The sequence below is a fragment of the Denticeps clupeoides genome, unplaced genomic scaffold (genome assembly GCF_900700375.1).
Source record: "Denticeps clupeoides unplaced genomic scaffold, fDenClu1.1, whole genome shotgun sequence".
In the NCBI taxonomy this organism is placed as follows: domain Eukaryota; kingdom Metazoa; phylum Chordata; class Actinopteri; order Clupeiformes; family Denticipitidae; genus Denticeps; species Denticeps clupeoides.
Window position 1 is genome coordinate 66,086 of NW_021630125.1, and position 17,041 is coordinate 83,126.

The window sequence follows — 17,041 nt, forward strand, 5'->3', positions numbered from 1 at the left end:
GAAGAGTGACGGTATGATGCCACAAATATATTTAAATATAGGCAAAAACGTATACAATGACATACAAAACAGACAAAATAGTAAACATTAACCATGTACACAGAATAATATTAAATCTTAAAATTAAGTAAATCACCAAGCTTGTGATTCCACAGTCACAAATAATGCAGCTTGATGGTATTTGCCAAAGAACACCGGAACTGGCAGGTCTTATGTTGGTGCCCCGTCCTCTTCACAGATGAGAGCAGCTTCATGCTGAGAACATGCGACAGACATGAAAGAGGCTGAGATGCCGTGGTGAACCTTATCCTGCCAGCAACATCATAGTGTTCACCATGCATGATGGGATTGGCAGTGGATCAGTGATGGTCTGTTAAGGCATATCCTGGAAGGTTTGCACAGACTCCCATTTTCTAGCTATGATACTGTGACTGTAACTTAAAAGAATTTTGGGTACAGGAGGGGATTCACCAAGGTTGGGATGCCAGCCCACCACAAGGCCTGCACACACACACATTATTCACTCACCCTCACAATCGGGGCCGGCGCTATGCTGGGACAAGAGGGAGCAATGTCCCCTTATACAAACGTCCTGGCCCCTTAAATCCAACTTTTAGAAGAAAATCATGTTACCACCAAATTGAATCTGGTCAAGATTAAGTACAGTAGCTCTGGTTTTGTGCAGAGCCTAGAAATGGCAGAGCACTTTCTAGGCCCCACAAGCTATCTGCATAGAACTGACTGGAGGATCCAGAAAGCTTATTCCACCCCAACAGCTCACAAATGGAAAGTTAATGCTGTGAAATGCATCCTTTTTTCAACTATGCCAACCCTTCTTTAGTTTTGTTCATATTGGCAATAGTGGCAAGAGTTATTGTTGAGTTTGAATATGTTGACATGTGGGCATCCAATTTAAAGTTAATGTTATGTTTTCAGTTACAATGTGTTGAGGAATATTTTTTTTTTGTTTCCCCCCATGAGGTATTGCCACCTTATTGTGTACAGGGGGTTTGTTGTGAATCAGGGACCCTAAGCTCAGCCTTCAGGTGGGACACCAAAGTTGTCCTTAGGCTAGAGGCCTGACAAAATGCAATCCACTTACAGTGCATCCGGAAAGTATAACCAGTCCATGATTTTTTCCACATTTTGTAATGTTACAGCCTTATTCCAAAATTGATTAAGTTCATTTTTTCCTCAGCATTCTACAGTCCTGACTGCTTGAGGTTTTGGCAAATGTATTAAAAATAAAAATCATACTTTGTTGATTCACCTTTGACATCTTGACTGCTGTTAAAGAATGTTGCCTGGATAATTAGCATCAGTTTTTCAATGCTGAGTGTCTGTAGCCTAAACTTTTACAGCCTGTTCACTTGCAACACCTGTTCAAAGCCAATAGTCTAGGTCATATTTCGTTACCCACAGGATGACTGACATTCTCACATTATAATCATCTCTCTCCATATAGTCCTATATAAGTCTTCCACGATTCTGAGCAATTAATAACAACAACAACAAAATGGGGTTGGTGGTGGTGGGGTTTAGTGGAATTCAAAACATGGAGAGCCCTAAAATATTATTATATCATATCGGTTGTTGTCTGAACACAGGAATAAATACATCGCAACAAACAGGGTAGTTTCTCTTCCTCTAGATACGAATAACTACCAGACGATTCTTTCTTATTTTTAATGCACATCCTGAGGATCCCTTTGCACTGCACTTTGCACCATTTCTAAAACGATGCCTTAAATGTTCTGTTGACCAGAAGGTCTGTTTTGACTATCCTCATTAAATATAAGATATCTTGTTAGCCTAAAAAATGTCCATAATATCACTACCTACCCACAATGTGGTTATCATGTTGTGGGCAGTCTTTGTTTATCTATTTTAGATAAAAAGGCGCAACTGACTGAAAATAGTTTGTATAGAAAGTTTTATTAACCTGAGGACTATACTTAAAATACATTTACATTTATAGCCTTTATCGTATGCCCTCAACCAGAAAGACTTACAACAAGTAGTTACAGGGACAGTCCCCCTGGAGACACTCAGGGTTAAGTGTCTTGCTCAGTGACACACTACCAGAACAGTTCTCATGCTCCCAGACAGAATCAATCTTCAAATGGCAGAACGATCCACAACAATGATGCATTTTAGCTATAATTTCTTTCTTGTTTCAAATCAATTCCATTGACAGTATCAGAAGCTTATATTTTATACATTAATTGGGTTCACTTTTCCATTTGACTGATTAACCTGGAAAGTCAAAATACCAATTTGCTTATAAGCATAAACTAGACAGCTTAGTTTTTTTAAGCACCGTAATGAGGGGAAAAAACTACTTTTTTTTAAGTGGGAGTGGTGCCTTCCTTCGTCATACACGTCATAGCGGAACAAACCCAGTGACCAGGGCAGCCCCGATTCCTTATTAATGACATTCCGGGAATTGTTTTGGGATATTGGGTGACCCGCTGGTTTTCTGGCTGAATATTGAAAAGTTAATGGATGAGGTCTAGACTGGTTATGTATCTAGTTAAACTGGTGAATTGACACTTTTCTTTCCTTCACTGTGTCAGTAAAAATGCAGAGAAGGTAAAAGGATTGTGAAACACTGCCGCACAGCACACAATGACATGGTGGGAGCAGTACGCATTGTGTAAGCAATGTTTTCTAAAACTGGGCTCAAATGCTTGTCATCTCAGAACTTGAAGGACTGTGCGATTTCTGAACATGCTAATAACATGCTTTTGCAATCAACTGAGGTCAATTGCAAACATGCATTTAATCATCGATCAACTGTCAGAAAAGCTGAATCAAACACAACAGAATCTTACAATCAGGAAAAAAACCATCACCGTTCCAATACAGAAAAACCCAATGTGATGAGAAATAAATAAAACCCTGAAGGTGGCCCTGCAGTTAACAAGTAGCCTCACACCTCCAAGGTCATGAGTTCTAATACTCACTCCGGCTTTGTGGGTGTGTGTGTGTGTGTGTGTGGTGTGTGTGTGTGTGTGTGTGTTGTGGAGCATATCTCCCTGTGCTGGCGGCGGATTTCTCGGTTTTCCTCTCACCGTTCAAAGGCATGCACACTAGGTGAACTGGCAAATCTAAACGGTCAATAGATCTGAGTGTGTGAAATGGTTGGTGTGTGTGTGCGCACCTTGTCCTGGGTGAGCACATCCTGCATCCAACGTACCAGAATGGGCTCCGACAGCCATGAACGAGTGTTTCAAGTGTTTATAGTGAGTGAGTTTTCTGATTACACTTGTTTGGTAATTACTGTATTTATTGTATAACCCAAAAGCTGTTATCTAATTTGAATTTTCCACTCATGTCAGTGTTCATCTTCTTCTGCTTCATCCTCTTCCCTCTCCAGTAGCCCTTGGAAGCAGATGTAGTGGGCGTTGCAGTAGACTGGAGCCTTGTTGGAACAGGACTGCACCTGCTCCGGCTTCAGAGACCTGAACGGGTTTGGTCCACTGGACCTGATGTGCATCTCCAGCTCCAGAAGGATTTGCATGGACTGCTCACACTCTGAGTCACTTTGCACACACAAACACGCACACACACACACAGGAAAAGAGGGAGAGGATTATAGATTACACAATGATGTAGGACTTCTATGATGTGAGTAGGGACATCAGTGGCTGCACAACAGTACAGTGCTCAACAGAGCAGGTTAAAGCTGGATATTCAACTCTTAAGTAATGAAAGACTCGTACTCAGCTGCAGTAATGAGAGTGGGTATATTGTAATCCCGTAGCAGCAGGAGGGTCGGCAGCCAACCGCCATCCACAGACATTGTAGCATCAAACCCTGCTGACAAGAAGGAATCAAAATCAGAGCAGTGTGTGTATGTGTGTGTGTGTGTGTGTGTGTGTGAGAGAGAGAGAGGGTGTGCACACATGTCTTTACCTGGATGAAAGCCGACCACCAGGTCTGGTTTTGCTGCCGCCTCCTTCTCCACAACCTCCTCCCAGAACTGGTGGTAGAGACCCTTGTAGCCGCTGATGTAGACCCTTCCTCTGGGCCCAAATGCTCTAAGAGGGGGTCTCAGGATGGGTCCCTCCACCACCTCTGGCCCAACCATCACCACCTCCAGCCCCTGGTGACCGGGGAACATGTGGCTGAGCTCATCCATGTCAGTGGTTCGAGCCCCCAGAGTCTCACTGTTGGCAGCTCCCACCAGATGGATGGTGAGGGGATGAGAGTAGGGGTCCAGCTTGAATATTTTGATGCCCAGACCAAGGGTTAAAGGCTTTGAGAAGAACTCACTGCAAACGCGCCACAATGATTCCCTCAGATCCCTGCTTTCTGGCCGCTGTCGACCGGCATTGGTCCACAGGTCACTCATATTTTTTCCTAATAAAATGGCATCCAGTCGAGGGCTCAGATCACCCTGCATGGAAAGCCAGTCATCCCAGCTTCTGACCTCTGATGCACAACGCGTCCATTCCTCTGTCTGGAATGGAAGGTCACCTGACGGAGTAAAACAGACAGCAACTGATCCTTAATCAAAATTTGTCGACCTGTTGATGCTCCTGAAACTGTGTGACTAAAATGAAGACTATTTATCATTCAAACAATATAGTCATCTTCCACACCACACCACTCCTCTTACCCTTATAAATCAGCCACTCTGTGCGTCTGTCAATGGCTGCACAGTGAAGGATGGTGCACAGCTTTTTATGCTGTGGCCAGTCCTTCTTCTGGCACTCCTTACTGCAGTAATAAACATTCAGACACCTGCAACACACAGAAATACACTGTAAAACTGGCCATCCAGTTCATCTGCCAGTAGGAACAGGTACAAGCTCCTCACTTCATGCAGCGCTTCAGAGTCCGAGCTTGGTCCAGCTGAGATGGACGCTCCTCACAGCAACAACAGAACCTGAATGTTTCCTCCATTTTTGCAAACATTTCTTTTTGTGAGTGAAACTTGAGGGACTGAGACCCTGCATCTGACATCCTACAGGAAAAAAATATTTAAAAAAGCACTGGATAGTGATAGTTATTCTAATAGTCTTGTTTTTATTAATTTCCAATTTCTCAAGATTTTGATGTACACTCTCTGGCCACTTTATTAGGCATACCTTGCTAGTACAGGGACCCCCTTTTGTTTTCGGAACTGCCTTAATCCTTTGTGGCATGGATTCAACAAGGTACTGGAAACATTCCTCAGAGATATTGGTCCATATTGACATGATAGCATCATGCAGTTCCTGCAGATTTGTTGGCTGCACATCCATGATGCAAACCTCCCATTCCACCACATCCCAATGGTGCTCTCTTAGATTGAGATATGGTGACTGTGGAGGCTATTTGAGTGAAGTTTACAGTGAACTCATTGTCATGTTCAAGAAACCAGCCTGAGATGATTCAAGTTTTATTCATTATCCAGCTGGAAGTAGCCATCAGAAGATGGGTACACTGTGGTCATAAAGGGATGGAAATGGTCAGCAACAATAGACTGTGGTAAACTGTGTCATTGCAACGATGATCAAGTAGTACTAAAAGGCCCAAATTGTGCCAAGAAAATGTCCACCACACCATTACACCACCCTCACCAGCCTGAACCATTGGTACAAGGCAGGATGGATCCATGCTTCATGATGATGATGCCAAATTCTGAGCATACCATCTGAATGTTGCAGCACAAATCAAGACTCATCAGACCAGGCAACATTTTTCCAATCTAATTTCGGTGAGCCTGCGTGACTTGTAGCCTGTTCTTAGCTGACAGGAGTGGCACCCGGTGTGGTCTACTGCTTCTCTTCTGTGGTCTTCTGCATACGATGGTTGTAACAAGTGGTTATGTGAGTTACTGTTGCCTTTCTATCAGCTCGGACCACTCTGGCCATTCTCCTCTGACCTCTGGCATCAACAAGGCATTTTCGCCCACAGAACCGCTGCTCACTGGATGTTTCCCTTTTTTGGACCATTTTCTGTAAACCTCAGAGATGGTTGTGCATGACAACCCCAGAAGCTCAGCAGTTTCTGAAATACTCAGACCAGCCCGTCTGGCACCAACAACCATGCCACGTTCAAAGTCACTTGAATCACCTTTCTTCCCCATTCTGAAGCTCGGTTCAAATTTCAGCGGCTTCTCTTGACCATGTCAAAATGCACTGAGTTGCCGCCATGTGATTGGCTGATCAGTAATTTGCATTTGGATAGGTGTGCCTAATAAAGTGGCCGATGAGTGTATGTTGTAATGTATGTGTATGAGTGATTCTTAATTGAAATAAATGAAAAAAATGAAAAATTATCATTTTTAACCATACTTACCTCTCACCAAAAATAACTTATGGGAAAAAAGAACAGTTACATTTTTATTGTATTACATGTCATGAATTGCAGGGTGGTCTGCTTATACCACATATTTTGTAATAACAACTGGAATTATTTCATTGTATAGTGTGTGTGTGTGTGTGTGTGTTTATGCACATGTCTCCACCTCGATGAAAGGCAGTGTATTTTACGCTAACTCTAAAACCACAGTCAATTACACAACAACACTAAATGTAAAAAAATCGACATTAAATTGCATAATAAACCACGGCAGTAAATATATATTAACACATAAAACACATAAAACATATATATATATATATATATATATATGTGTGTGTGTGTGTGTGTGTGTGTGTGTGTGTTTTATTTTATATTTGCAATACAACATTGGATCTTATAATTGAATTGTTTGAAGTAATGCCTGAATTACATTTATAAAATATTTGATTATGTCTGGCTGTTGATATGTAGTGTCTGCTTTTTGTTCTATCTTTAGGTCGCTGTGCGGCTGCCATGTAGGGCGGCGGTCGGAGTGGAGGGTTCGACTTGCCGTCTGGTTTTTTTCTTGTTTTTAAAAGCAGATTTTCCTTCTGTTCTATTGCAGCAGCGTGGCTGTGCACACACGTACGCACGCACACACTTCTTACCTGCCTATCTGCTGCGTCATGCGGGACAGGAGAATACATCCGTGTGTAAAGCGACACTCGTGCCGGGTGGCATTTATAGCCGTGGACAGCTGTCGGTGGTCCGGCCTCCTGTCACAGTCACGGGGGCTTCAGTGCTCTCAGCAAACTGGAACTTGCTTGTTCGTGGATATTGATTTTCTGTTTGTATTGTAGCTGATCTGAAACCCAGCCACTGAGACGCATGTGACCATGCGTTTCTTGGTGCCGGTCCCAGACACAGGAGAGGATGGAGAGGATTGCGACAGGATGGGTAACAGGCCTAAAACTTGCCAAATCACTTAAGCGAACAACCAGATTAAATGCCCCATGACATTTTTTTTTGCTTTTATACTTGTCTTAGTGGTCCCCTAATACTACATCTGTAGGCTCTTTCCAAAATTTCTCCCTGGACCTGCCGTTTCGGTGTCTGTAGCATTAAATGCAAATGAGGAGGGAGGCAGGACGAGAGGGGCCAATAGAAGTGAGGAGGCATTCCAGAAAAAAATGTATTAACCCACTGGTTCCGCAACTGCAATGCTTCACGCGTTTTCCAGCCATGATGGTCAGTGGAGATACTTTTTTAGGGGAGGGGCTGGAAATTTTCTGGGCAGAAAAAGCATGAGAAAGGGGAGGTAACCTTTCTCCTTATGATGACGTAAGGGGACACACTCCAGATCTAAGATGCTGCTCACAAACAGCCAAAGCACTCTTTACACCTGTCACCAATTCTAGGGGAACAGAATTAATGTTAAATAATCTCACTAAGTGAAATTTTCATAAAATGGATTTATTTGACTTCATAGGCCGTAAAAATTAACCTAAATTAAAATTCAAAATTTGGAATTTTGCCTATTCGAATGCCAATTTTTTCTGGTAGCCAGTGTGACAATGATCTCACACAGTTTTCATTCTTTCTGGTCAATGAAGCACACTGCATTGTGTTCACAATGGAGTTTATTTTTAACAAAAGAAAACAGATACTTTGACCATCTTAAGTTACGTTTTCCCTTTGCTCATACCAGCTAAGACCAGCTTTGACCTGCATGCTTGACCAGCGTAATCTGTACTTTAATCGTGGTTATACCAGCTAAAACCTGCTACCAGCAATAAGATGATTTATCAGTACGGTAGGGTTAGTTTGGAATTAATAAAAAAACTTGTGTTAATAACTATAGACTTTAAAACCTCATCCCTAACCCACAGAAGCCAACTCTTCCTCCGTATTCTCCTGCTCCTCCTCTTCCTCTTCCCTCTCCAGTAACCCCTGGAAGCAGATGTAGTGGGCGTTGCAGTAGACGGCAGGCTTGTTGGGGCAGGACTGCACCTGCTCCGGCTTCAGAGACCTGAATGGGTTTGGTCCACTGGTCCTGATGTGCATCTCCAGCTCCAGCATGATCTGCAGGGATAGTTCGAACTCGGACTCGCTGAGGCAGAGGAACAGAAGCAAGAACATTATACTCTACACAATTGGATAATAAAATGTGGGTATGTACTGGGGTGGCCATCTTGTGCATATCAGTTTGCTTTGACTGGGTTGTTTCCTTGATTTAAAGACTTTTAGAGAAATGAAAGTGAAGTGATTGTGAAACACTGCAGCATAGCACACAGTGACACAATGAAATGTGTCCTCTTCTTTTAACCATCACCCTTGGTGAGCAGTGGGCAGACATGACAGGCGCCCGGGGAGCAGTGTTGGGGGGCAGTGCTTTGCTTAGTGGCACCTCAGTGTCACATTGGCGGATCTGGATTCGAACCTCTGATTACAGGGCCACTTGGCCACCACTGCCACTGCCCCAAATGGAAAAGCATGAAGCCATCAGGTCATGTCATATAAATCCTGACCTAGCTCAAATTGTTCCCCCCTGACATGGACATGAAGTTCAGAGTGCATTATTTCCAAAGTTGGATCACTGTACAGTTTACACAACACAGCTTTGTGACTTGTGATAAGATTTTGTATTAAATTCCTGGTGGAAATCCAAGAAGTGACCTGGGAAATGACCAACATAAACATGCTCTATGAACATGCAAAAAAGAAATAAATAAATGACTATGGGCCAGGAAATGGAGAACTACAGCTGTACTGCATCACAGTTACAGCATTGGAGGTCCCTCTGCTCCCATTGGCTGTAGCTTGTTGGCGACACAACCAGATATTTCGTGTGCTAGATATTTGGCCACAGTCAGCAATGAGTTGGCGACTGTCTTTGACCCATCTCAACTGATGAACATCAATCACCGTTCAAGCGCCGATTTGCCAACTGCAGGACTGGACTAGAAACTACAGCTCTGTAACAGAAACCATGGAACTGCACTGTAATGTATCTGACCAGTAAACTGGAGTTTTATTGGAAACTGAGGCGCTGAACTGGAACCCGTGGAGCTGCACTGGCCATAAAAAACGTAAGCATGTTACTCACACATTCTGCAAAGATCTCTTTAGAATTGTACTTACTTAAACAAGGTAAACATTGCAGGGATGTTGAAGTCTCGCAGCAGCAGTAATGTGGGCAGCCAGCCCTCTCCCAGACTCTGTGTAGCGTGGAATCCTGGGAATCAGAGGCGAACACAGAAATAGTGAATCCTGCCCTGCTATTGTTCAGTTATCTCATTCTGTCTGATAATATCTGTTTATTAGGGGGTCAAACAATACATCAGATCACAGTCAAAAATCATGTGATAATATCAAAGAATTTGTAGAACTCCTCTAACATTTCTCTAAACACTGAAAATGAAGTGATACAGCACAGCACAAGGTAACACCTTGTGCGTAACACCAGCGTGGTAGTAGCCTAGTGGGTAAGACACTCGCCTATGAACCAGAAGACCCGGGTTCGAATCCCACTTACTACCATTGTGTCCCTGAGCAAGACACTTAACCCTAAAATTGCTCCAGGGAGACTGTCCCCTTAACTACTGATTGTAAGTCGCTCTGGATAAGGGTGTCTGATAAATGCTGTAAATGTAAACACAACAAAATGTGTCCTCTGCTTTTAACCATCACCCTTGGTGGCCAGTGGGCAGCCATGACAGGCACCCGGGGAGCAGTATGTGGGGACGGTGCTTTGTAGGGGTGGGACAATACAGGTAACTCACGATTCAATTCTGTGGCGATATGTGGGCCATGATAATGATAATATCACAATTTGCGATATCTACGATATTCAATATATTGGAAGAAATTTAATCAACGATATATATCACAGTATTTGGGACTGAAAAAGAAAAATAAGGAATAAGGAAATAATGAGGAAATCTCATTTATTAAACTAGCGGGTGGGCATTCGATTTGTTTTTTATTATTTTCCTCCTTTCTCTGCGCTTCTTCTCTGTTGTTGTTAGTTCACTTGAGTTAGGCTGTTTGCGCCACTTTGCCCCCCCCCCCGCAAACAGAATGGTAGATATTGGGTAGTGACACCGACACTGATAACGGGTAAATTAATCATTTTGTGTTGTAATAAAATATCGATATTGGCCATTAGTGTCTCGATTATTTATTGCGACAGAGAGCACAACAATATATTGCAATATGGAGTTCTTTTCCCACCCCTAGTGCTTTGCTCAGTGGCACCTCAGCGGTACCTTGGCAACCTTCCGATTACGGGTCTGCTTCCTTATCCACCAGGCCACCACTGGGGAGATATAACTTGTATTAGATGTTGTAACATTATAATGCTAAACATAATATATGGTTCATTATTTAATTATTATTAATTATTACATACATGTATATTTATGAAAAAGCATCAGGGTTTATGTGGTGGCCTAGCGGGTAAGACCCGTAATAGAAAAGTTGTGGGTTCAAATCCAGGTGCCACTGAGAAAGGTACCATCCCCACACACTGCTCCCCGCGCGCATTTCATGGCTGCCCACTACTCACCAAGGGTGATGGTTAAAAGCAGAGGACACATTTCGTTGTGTCACCATGTGCTGTGCTGCAGTCTTTCACAATGACAATCACTTCAATTTCACTTTCATCTATTTAGTGGAGGATGCCCCCTTTAGGCATTGGTTTATGGGGTTTGGGGTGGTAACCATTTTTAATAAGAAGTTATGTACTTTTCAGTTTAGTGCTTTTGAAGGAAGCGCAATTGCATTTTGAAACGAGAGAAAGTGTCAGTTGATTCACATTTCTAACATGATCTTACATTGATTTAGATGATTTACAGATGAAAAAGTTAAAATATACAATAATGAAAAAAAAAAAGGTGAGGTACAGCTGCTCTCAGCTGGAAGACCAATAAACCGCCTTTAGCTGGGAAATGTGTACGTTTACCTACTGGTTTAAAATGCAAAACAAACAACTGGCCCTTTCTAATGACAACTAGAGAAGAGTTCGCACAACGCAGAAAAACAGCAAAGCAGATGCCAGCATACAACGATCAGGCATACTTTGTCAGAGTAGCATACATGTACTGCAAATTCAGACTGATGGTTTTAGGTTAGAGCCAATGAAATAAGCACAGAATGTTAAAACCAGTTTTCTGCGTGTACGATACAGCGTATTTGTGTTGTACGTATGCTCCATCTCGCTCAAACGAGGTTTCACGTTGAGCGAACTAACACAATTCTAGCAGCCCTGGCAAAAAGTTGTATAATTAAATGCACATTAAAGACTTAAATCTTCTTTGATCATAAACACTGAAACATAGATCTATTCAAGTGATTTAATTAATAAATTGCAACTACTACATTTTATGTAACAGTTACATATACTAGTTACATGTAATTGTTACAATACCAAAGCATATTTTTAATAGCATGAACGTTCTCATTCAGTCTTGCCAGCCCCTGTAGAGAAAGTGTGGAAGTAAGAAAAAGTAAACTAAGGGAAAGGAAGAGAAGTGAGAAGTTAAGTGAGTTAAGAGCGAGGGAGTGCTGTGATCAGCATACACATTAATGAGGAAAATGCATTGGTTGGGGTGCAGATGACTGAGTTCCGGGGAGTCTGTAGCAGGTAGTGAAATGTGTGATCTGGAGCTGTTGTGATTCAGTAAAGAGATCTCTGAGTTGGTATGTAAGTGAGAGGATATATCTGGCCAGTGTGTGTGTGTTGTTTAAGAGAAGCTTCTTAATTCTAAAATCAGTTTGGCCCACCTGTCCTCATAAATCAGGTCCTTTGGCAATAAAAGTCAAACTACCCCCCCCCCCCCCCACACACACACACACACACACACACCCACACACACCCACATACACACACACACACACACCCACAGCTGATAATTTTTTGGAAAACCTAAAACTCTAATATCGTTCTCAAAACACATATATCGCCACTCGTCATGGGCCAATAAAAAGTGAAACTACATTTTCATTCATTCCACCCCTGGATGCAGGCTAGAACCAGATCTACAGGCCTGTGTACCTCCTATATTTCAATCTAGATAGAAGGCAAAAAATCTTGCAAAACAATATTTTCCTTAACCTGTTGGAATTTAAAGTCAATCCAGGGCTGGATGTGAGTGTGTGCACACATGTCTTTACCTGGATGAAAGCCGACCACCAGGTCTGGTTTTGCTGCCGCCTCCTTCTCCACAACCTCCTCCCAGAACTGGTGGTAGAGACCCTTGTAGCCGCTGATGTAGACCCTTCCTCTGGGCCCAAATGCTCTAAGAGGGGGTCTCAGGATGGGTCCCTCCACCACCTCTGGCCCAACCATCACCACCCTCCAGCCCCTGGTGACCGGGGAACATGTGGCTGAGCTCATCCATGTCAGTGGTTCGAGCCCCCAGAGTCTCACTGTTGGCAGCTCCCACCAGATGGATGGTGAGGGGATGAGAGTAGGGGTCCAGCTTGAATATTTTGATGCCCAGACCAAGGGTTAAAGGCTTTGAGAAGAACTCACTGCAAACGCGCCACAATGATTCCCTCAGATCCCTGCTTTCTGGCCGCTGTCGACCGGCATTGGTCCACAGGTCACTCATATTTTTTCCTAATAAGATGGCATCCAGTCGAGGGCTCAGATCACCCTGCATGGAAAGCCAGTCATCCCAGCTTCTGACCTCTGATGCACAGAGAGTCCATTCCTCTGTCTGGAAGGGTAAGTCACCTAAAAAGCAGCAGCATGAATCTGTAAATTTTATAAATATAATAAACACTGCAATATAGCAAATATTATCAATGGAACACTGATCTACAATATGTAATTTATACCCAATAGCAAAACTATACACTGCAGACTGACCTGTGGAAACCAGCCACTCTACCAGTCTGTCCATAGCTATAAGACGAAGGTTCTTACAGAAGGTCTTGTGGATCGGCCAGTCGCTCTTTTGACAGTCTTTACTGCAGTAATACACATTCAGGCATCTAAAACAGAGGGTGAAATCAGCATATGGTGGGATGTGATATGATACAGTATTTTGCAAAAAGGTCCAGTATTTGATGATGATGTTGTGTTACAGTGGGTTCTGCCCTGGCATTATGATTAGCTGAGAGGAAACCTACATTAATGCTTTAAATTTCTTTTTTTCCCTTACATTGTTTATGGTCAGAAATGACGTAACCAGATGGCACTGACATTGCACATGAACATTTGATGTTTATGTTTAAAAAAAAAAACCTTAAAGTGCATTTTTTCTAGTATCTGTCACTGCTTAATGTTACTGTGGATTAGGTGGTTAGTGAAAGTGAATGGGTGGGTCAATGAGTAAGTAAAAATGGCCAGTGATCTTACTCTGTATGGACAAACGTATTGCCAAATACATGGGCACAAATATGGAGTTACATGAACTTGAACTCTCATTCTGGAGTGTGTCTGTGGGAATTGGTGAGCATTTGTAAGGTCTGGTACTGATCCAGGCCAAGAAAATCTGGCTCTGATCCAGTTCATCCCAAAGGTATTTGAAACATTCATGTTGTAACAGAAAAGGGCCTGTCCTAAACCATTCCACAAAGTTGGAATAAAAAAAAAATTGAAATTCTTGTTCCTGATCAAGCAGTGAGTCTAACCTCTAAAAAAGCTACCCCATTGGCTGCCTGATCTCACAGTGTTGCAGTCGCCTTTGTTCTTTATGAATGCAGATCCTTGAATATGTTTTCAATAATCTATTGATCTTAAGAATTAAGGTATTCTTATTGTCACCAATGTTAACCGTAACAAAATGTCCACACTCACTCTCCACAACCACTTAGACCCACTCACGGTTGCTGCAGACACTGGGCGCAAGGCAGAGACTCACTTAGAGCCGGGTGTTAGCCACACACTATTCACTCGCACGCTCAAAGCTACAGACAATTCTGAGTTGCCAATTCACACAGTGTGCATGCCTTTGGTTTGTGGGAGGAAACCCATTCCTACATACACCCTGCAAATTCAACCTCACAACCATGGCGGTGTGAGGCCATGTTGCTAACCGCCACACCACCATCCGATCCAACAAATTCAGTCACTCGTGTTTTGTATTCTAATTTTGTAACAAGATAACATGTATTCCATTACTTCCCAACACTGACTGTGGCATAACTGACATGACCTGACCGTGTCATCTTATGACAGTTCCATGCCTGGTATGATCCAGTATTTAAATGTCTTCAAGGACATTATGCACATACAGTTTATTGCCATTTTGTCTCTGCAGTAGTCACACACTCTCAAGGCCAACACACACACACATGCAACACGTGTGGAACAACACTGACATTCAGAACTCCATAATATAATGCATATAAGTATGATGGTGAAATATCGTATAATTTCCCACCCCAAAAACATAAAATAATTCATATAATGCTTTGTAATGACACTGGTGTACAAGTGTAAGTTTTTCCTTTTCATAAGACAGGTGGACTTTCTAATAAAGTATGTCACATGACATACTTTATTAGAAACAGTAGCATGAACCAGAGGGGTGACATCATCAAAACTTTTGGACTGGCTGCATCATACTCTGACCTTGGCTGCATGGTACCCTTTATTGTTTTATTGGAATATTGTGAAATGTTATTGGTGTGCACATTGTAAACAGTGACCTTTGCCTGTCTAATGGGGAGGTTTTGGTTGGCTACTGGGTGGCAGTTTTTAATTACATCTGGAGCAAGAATAGAATGGTGGCACCATGGAACGTTGGTGGGAATTTAAAGCTGATCACTCGGATACCAGAGAGGCAGACTCATCCACTACACCACAGCCAAATATGGCACCAACACTGAGAGCTCTCACATTAAAGAGCCAATCCGTGGTTAGAGTTGTTAGTCAGGTGATCAAGAACAGCTATTTTGTTTGATCTTAATCTCTCTGACCACCAATCCAGCTCTCATCCCCGACAGATTCACAACACTTTAATACAGTTTAAGCCCCTTTGGCCCCAAGAACTCACTCAGTTAAGCTATGGCACAAACCGTGTGTGTGTGTGTGTTTTTTTTTTTTTTTTTGTGTGTGTTACTCACTTTATGCAGCGTTTGAGACTCTTTGGGGGAGACAAATGTGCAGGAAGCTTCTTGCAGGCAGTACAGAATTTAAAGGTGTCCTCCATCTTCTGGAACATTTCCTTGAGAGAGCTGAACCCCGTTCCATTTTTCTTCCCTTCCAGTGCTGCCCTGTGTTGGAAAGATAGAATTAAATGGTTTAGGAAGAATTTATTCTTATTCTGAGGAACGATAAAAATCTACGGTATCCATTATCAAACCTTTAGTACTTTAGAATATAAGGCACTTGTACTAGGTTTATGGCTGATTTAAACTGTTCACCTGTATTCTCCATAGTCTTTCATGTTGAGTTTGTCCAAGATGACCTTTGATAGGCCAGGAACATTGGAGTCCAAAGAAAAGAAGCCCAATTGGTCAGAGTAAACACTGTCCATGGTGGGAGTCACGGACTGTGGGAGAACTTGAATAGTACTGGCCATGCTGACAATCTGATCATACAATAAAAGAAATTATCATTATTATAATTATTACTTAAACATTTCATGTCTCTGCTCTGGGTAATTTTATACTATGCCATAAAAAGTGGCTGGAATATTTTTGTAGCACATTGTGAATGCTTGCAATGTTCAGATTCTCGAATTCGAATGTTGACAGTCTGTCAGCATGTTTGGTGTGGCTGCAGATGAAGTCCAAAGAGCTGTGTTGGTTCCCCCTCTCCAAAGTACAGAAATGTGATGCTTTCTTGGCTGTATCTGTTAATTTGTGTAAATCCAGAAGACGAGCATTAGTGAACACTACCCATGTGCTATGTCTGTTTTAGTGCCATGAAAACCGGGCCCTTGGTGTTGAGTGTTTACTTGGAACACATGTGGACTGGCTGAAAGAGACCCCACGGAGAGCAGGAAGAGGATACAAGAGAATGTAATAGCTAAACACTCACATACACACATAAAACACTTACTTTTCTATACTTGTTTTGTATAATAAATAGGTCAATTGTCTACAATAAATACGTAAATCTCTCCACGTAACAAGATGGTTCTAACCTTGACTCCAACTTCTGAAATTTTATTTATATATTAATTTAATTAAATCTGACTGGAGGAGTTTTAGTGGCTAAGACCAGAAAAAAAATATCTACAACTTTACAGATCATTTCATCTTTTCCTGCCCCCTTTAGTGGGACATCTGGTGTCGTTAAGATTTAAATACCATCACACACACACACACACACTCACAGACCTTTAGAAATCTACAAGTTCAATCCAGAAAGATCGCAATTTGAACTGCAGTGAATTATGTCAAATAACCTTTTTTGTTCTAATGATGATGTCAATCATCCTGAATTTAAAATAGAAGAGTGTTCTTAGACATTTATGCAAACTAAAAACTTTTAACATATTCCATTCCAGACTGAAACATTTGTTCTGAAATACAGTCATGATAGCGCACACTTTCTCATGATAAATCTAGCAAGAAGATGCTTAAAAACATTTAAACAGAGAAATGCTGTACCTTTCATTCGTGGTCGGGAGGAACAGAAGCACATTGAATTCTGAACCACCAAATTCAGCTGTGTGCCCTCCTCCTGATCCTGAACATCACCATCTGCCCCCTCCCTCCCTGTCTCTCTCTCTCTGGGAGGATGATTGATGGTTTGCCCAGTAAGGGCTGCTGGTTGTAAAGTCTGGAAGTCATATTGGGTCAC

The 17,041-nt window shown here is 42.2% G+C and overlaps 2 protein-coding genes across 4 annotated transcripts; both read right to left on the reverse strand.

The window, feature by feature from the left end:
* Positions 1-3,271: 3,271 nt before the first annotated feature.
* On the reverse strand, positions 3,272-7,085 carry LOC114784207 (putative protein MSS51 homolog, mitochondrial). 3 transcript variants are annotated; one of them, XM_028969431.1, is made up of 7 exons: positions 6,945-7,066; positions 6,292-6,307; positions 4,826-4,972; positions 4,625-4,749; positions 3,919-4,482; positions 3,726-3,822; positions 3,272-3,545 (listed from the first exon to the last, which is right to left on the reverse strand). In XM_028969431.1, exons 3-7 carry the CDS (start codon positions 4,969-4,971, stop codon positions 3,338-3,340), a joined length of 1,140 nt encoding a protein of 379 aa, XP_028825264.1. In that variant the 5' UTR covers position 4,972; positions 6,292-6,307; positions 6,945-7,066; the 3' UTR covers positions 3,272-3,337. The 3 variants fall into 3 exon arrangements, with proteins under 3 accessions (XP_028825264.1, XP_028825263.1, XP_028825262.1); XM_028969430.1 differs by lacking the exon at positions 6,292-6,307 and having other exon boundaries at positions 3,726-3,819; positions 6,945-7,085; XM_028969429.1 differs by lacking the exon at positions 6,292-6,307 and having other exon boundaries at positions 6,945-7,085.
* An 813-nt stretch (positions 7,086-7,898) lies between these two features.
* On the reverse strand, positions 7,899-17,041 carry LOC114784206 (putative protein MSS51 homolog, mitochondrial). The gene is given in 8 exon segments (XM_028969428.1): positions 7,899-8,386; positions 9,418-9,511; positions 12,451-12,631; positions 12,633-13,015; positions 13,151-13,275; positions 15,355-15,504; positions 15,655-15,821; positions 16,849-17,041. Coding segments are annotated over 7 exon segments (1,323 nt in total). The 5' UTR covers positions 15,813-15,821; positions 16,849-17,041; the 3' UTR covers positions 7,899-8,154.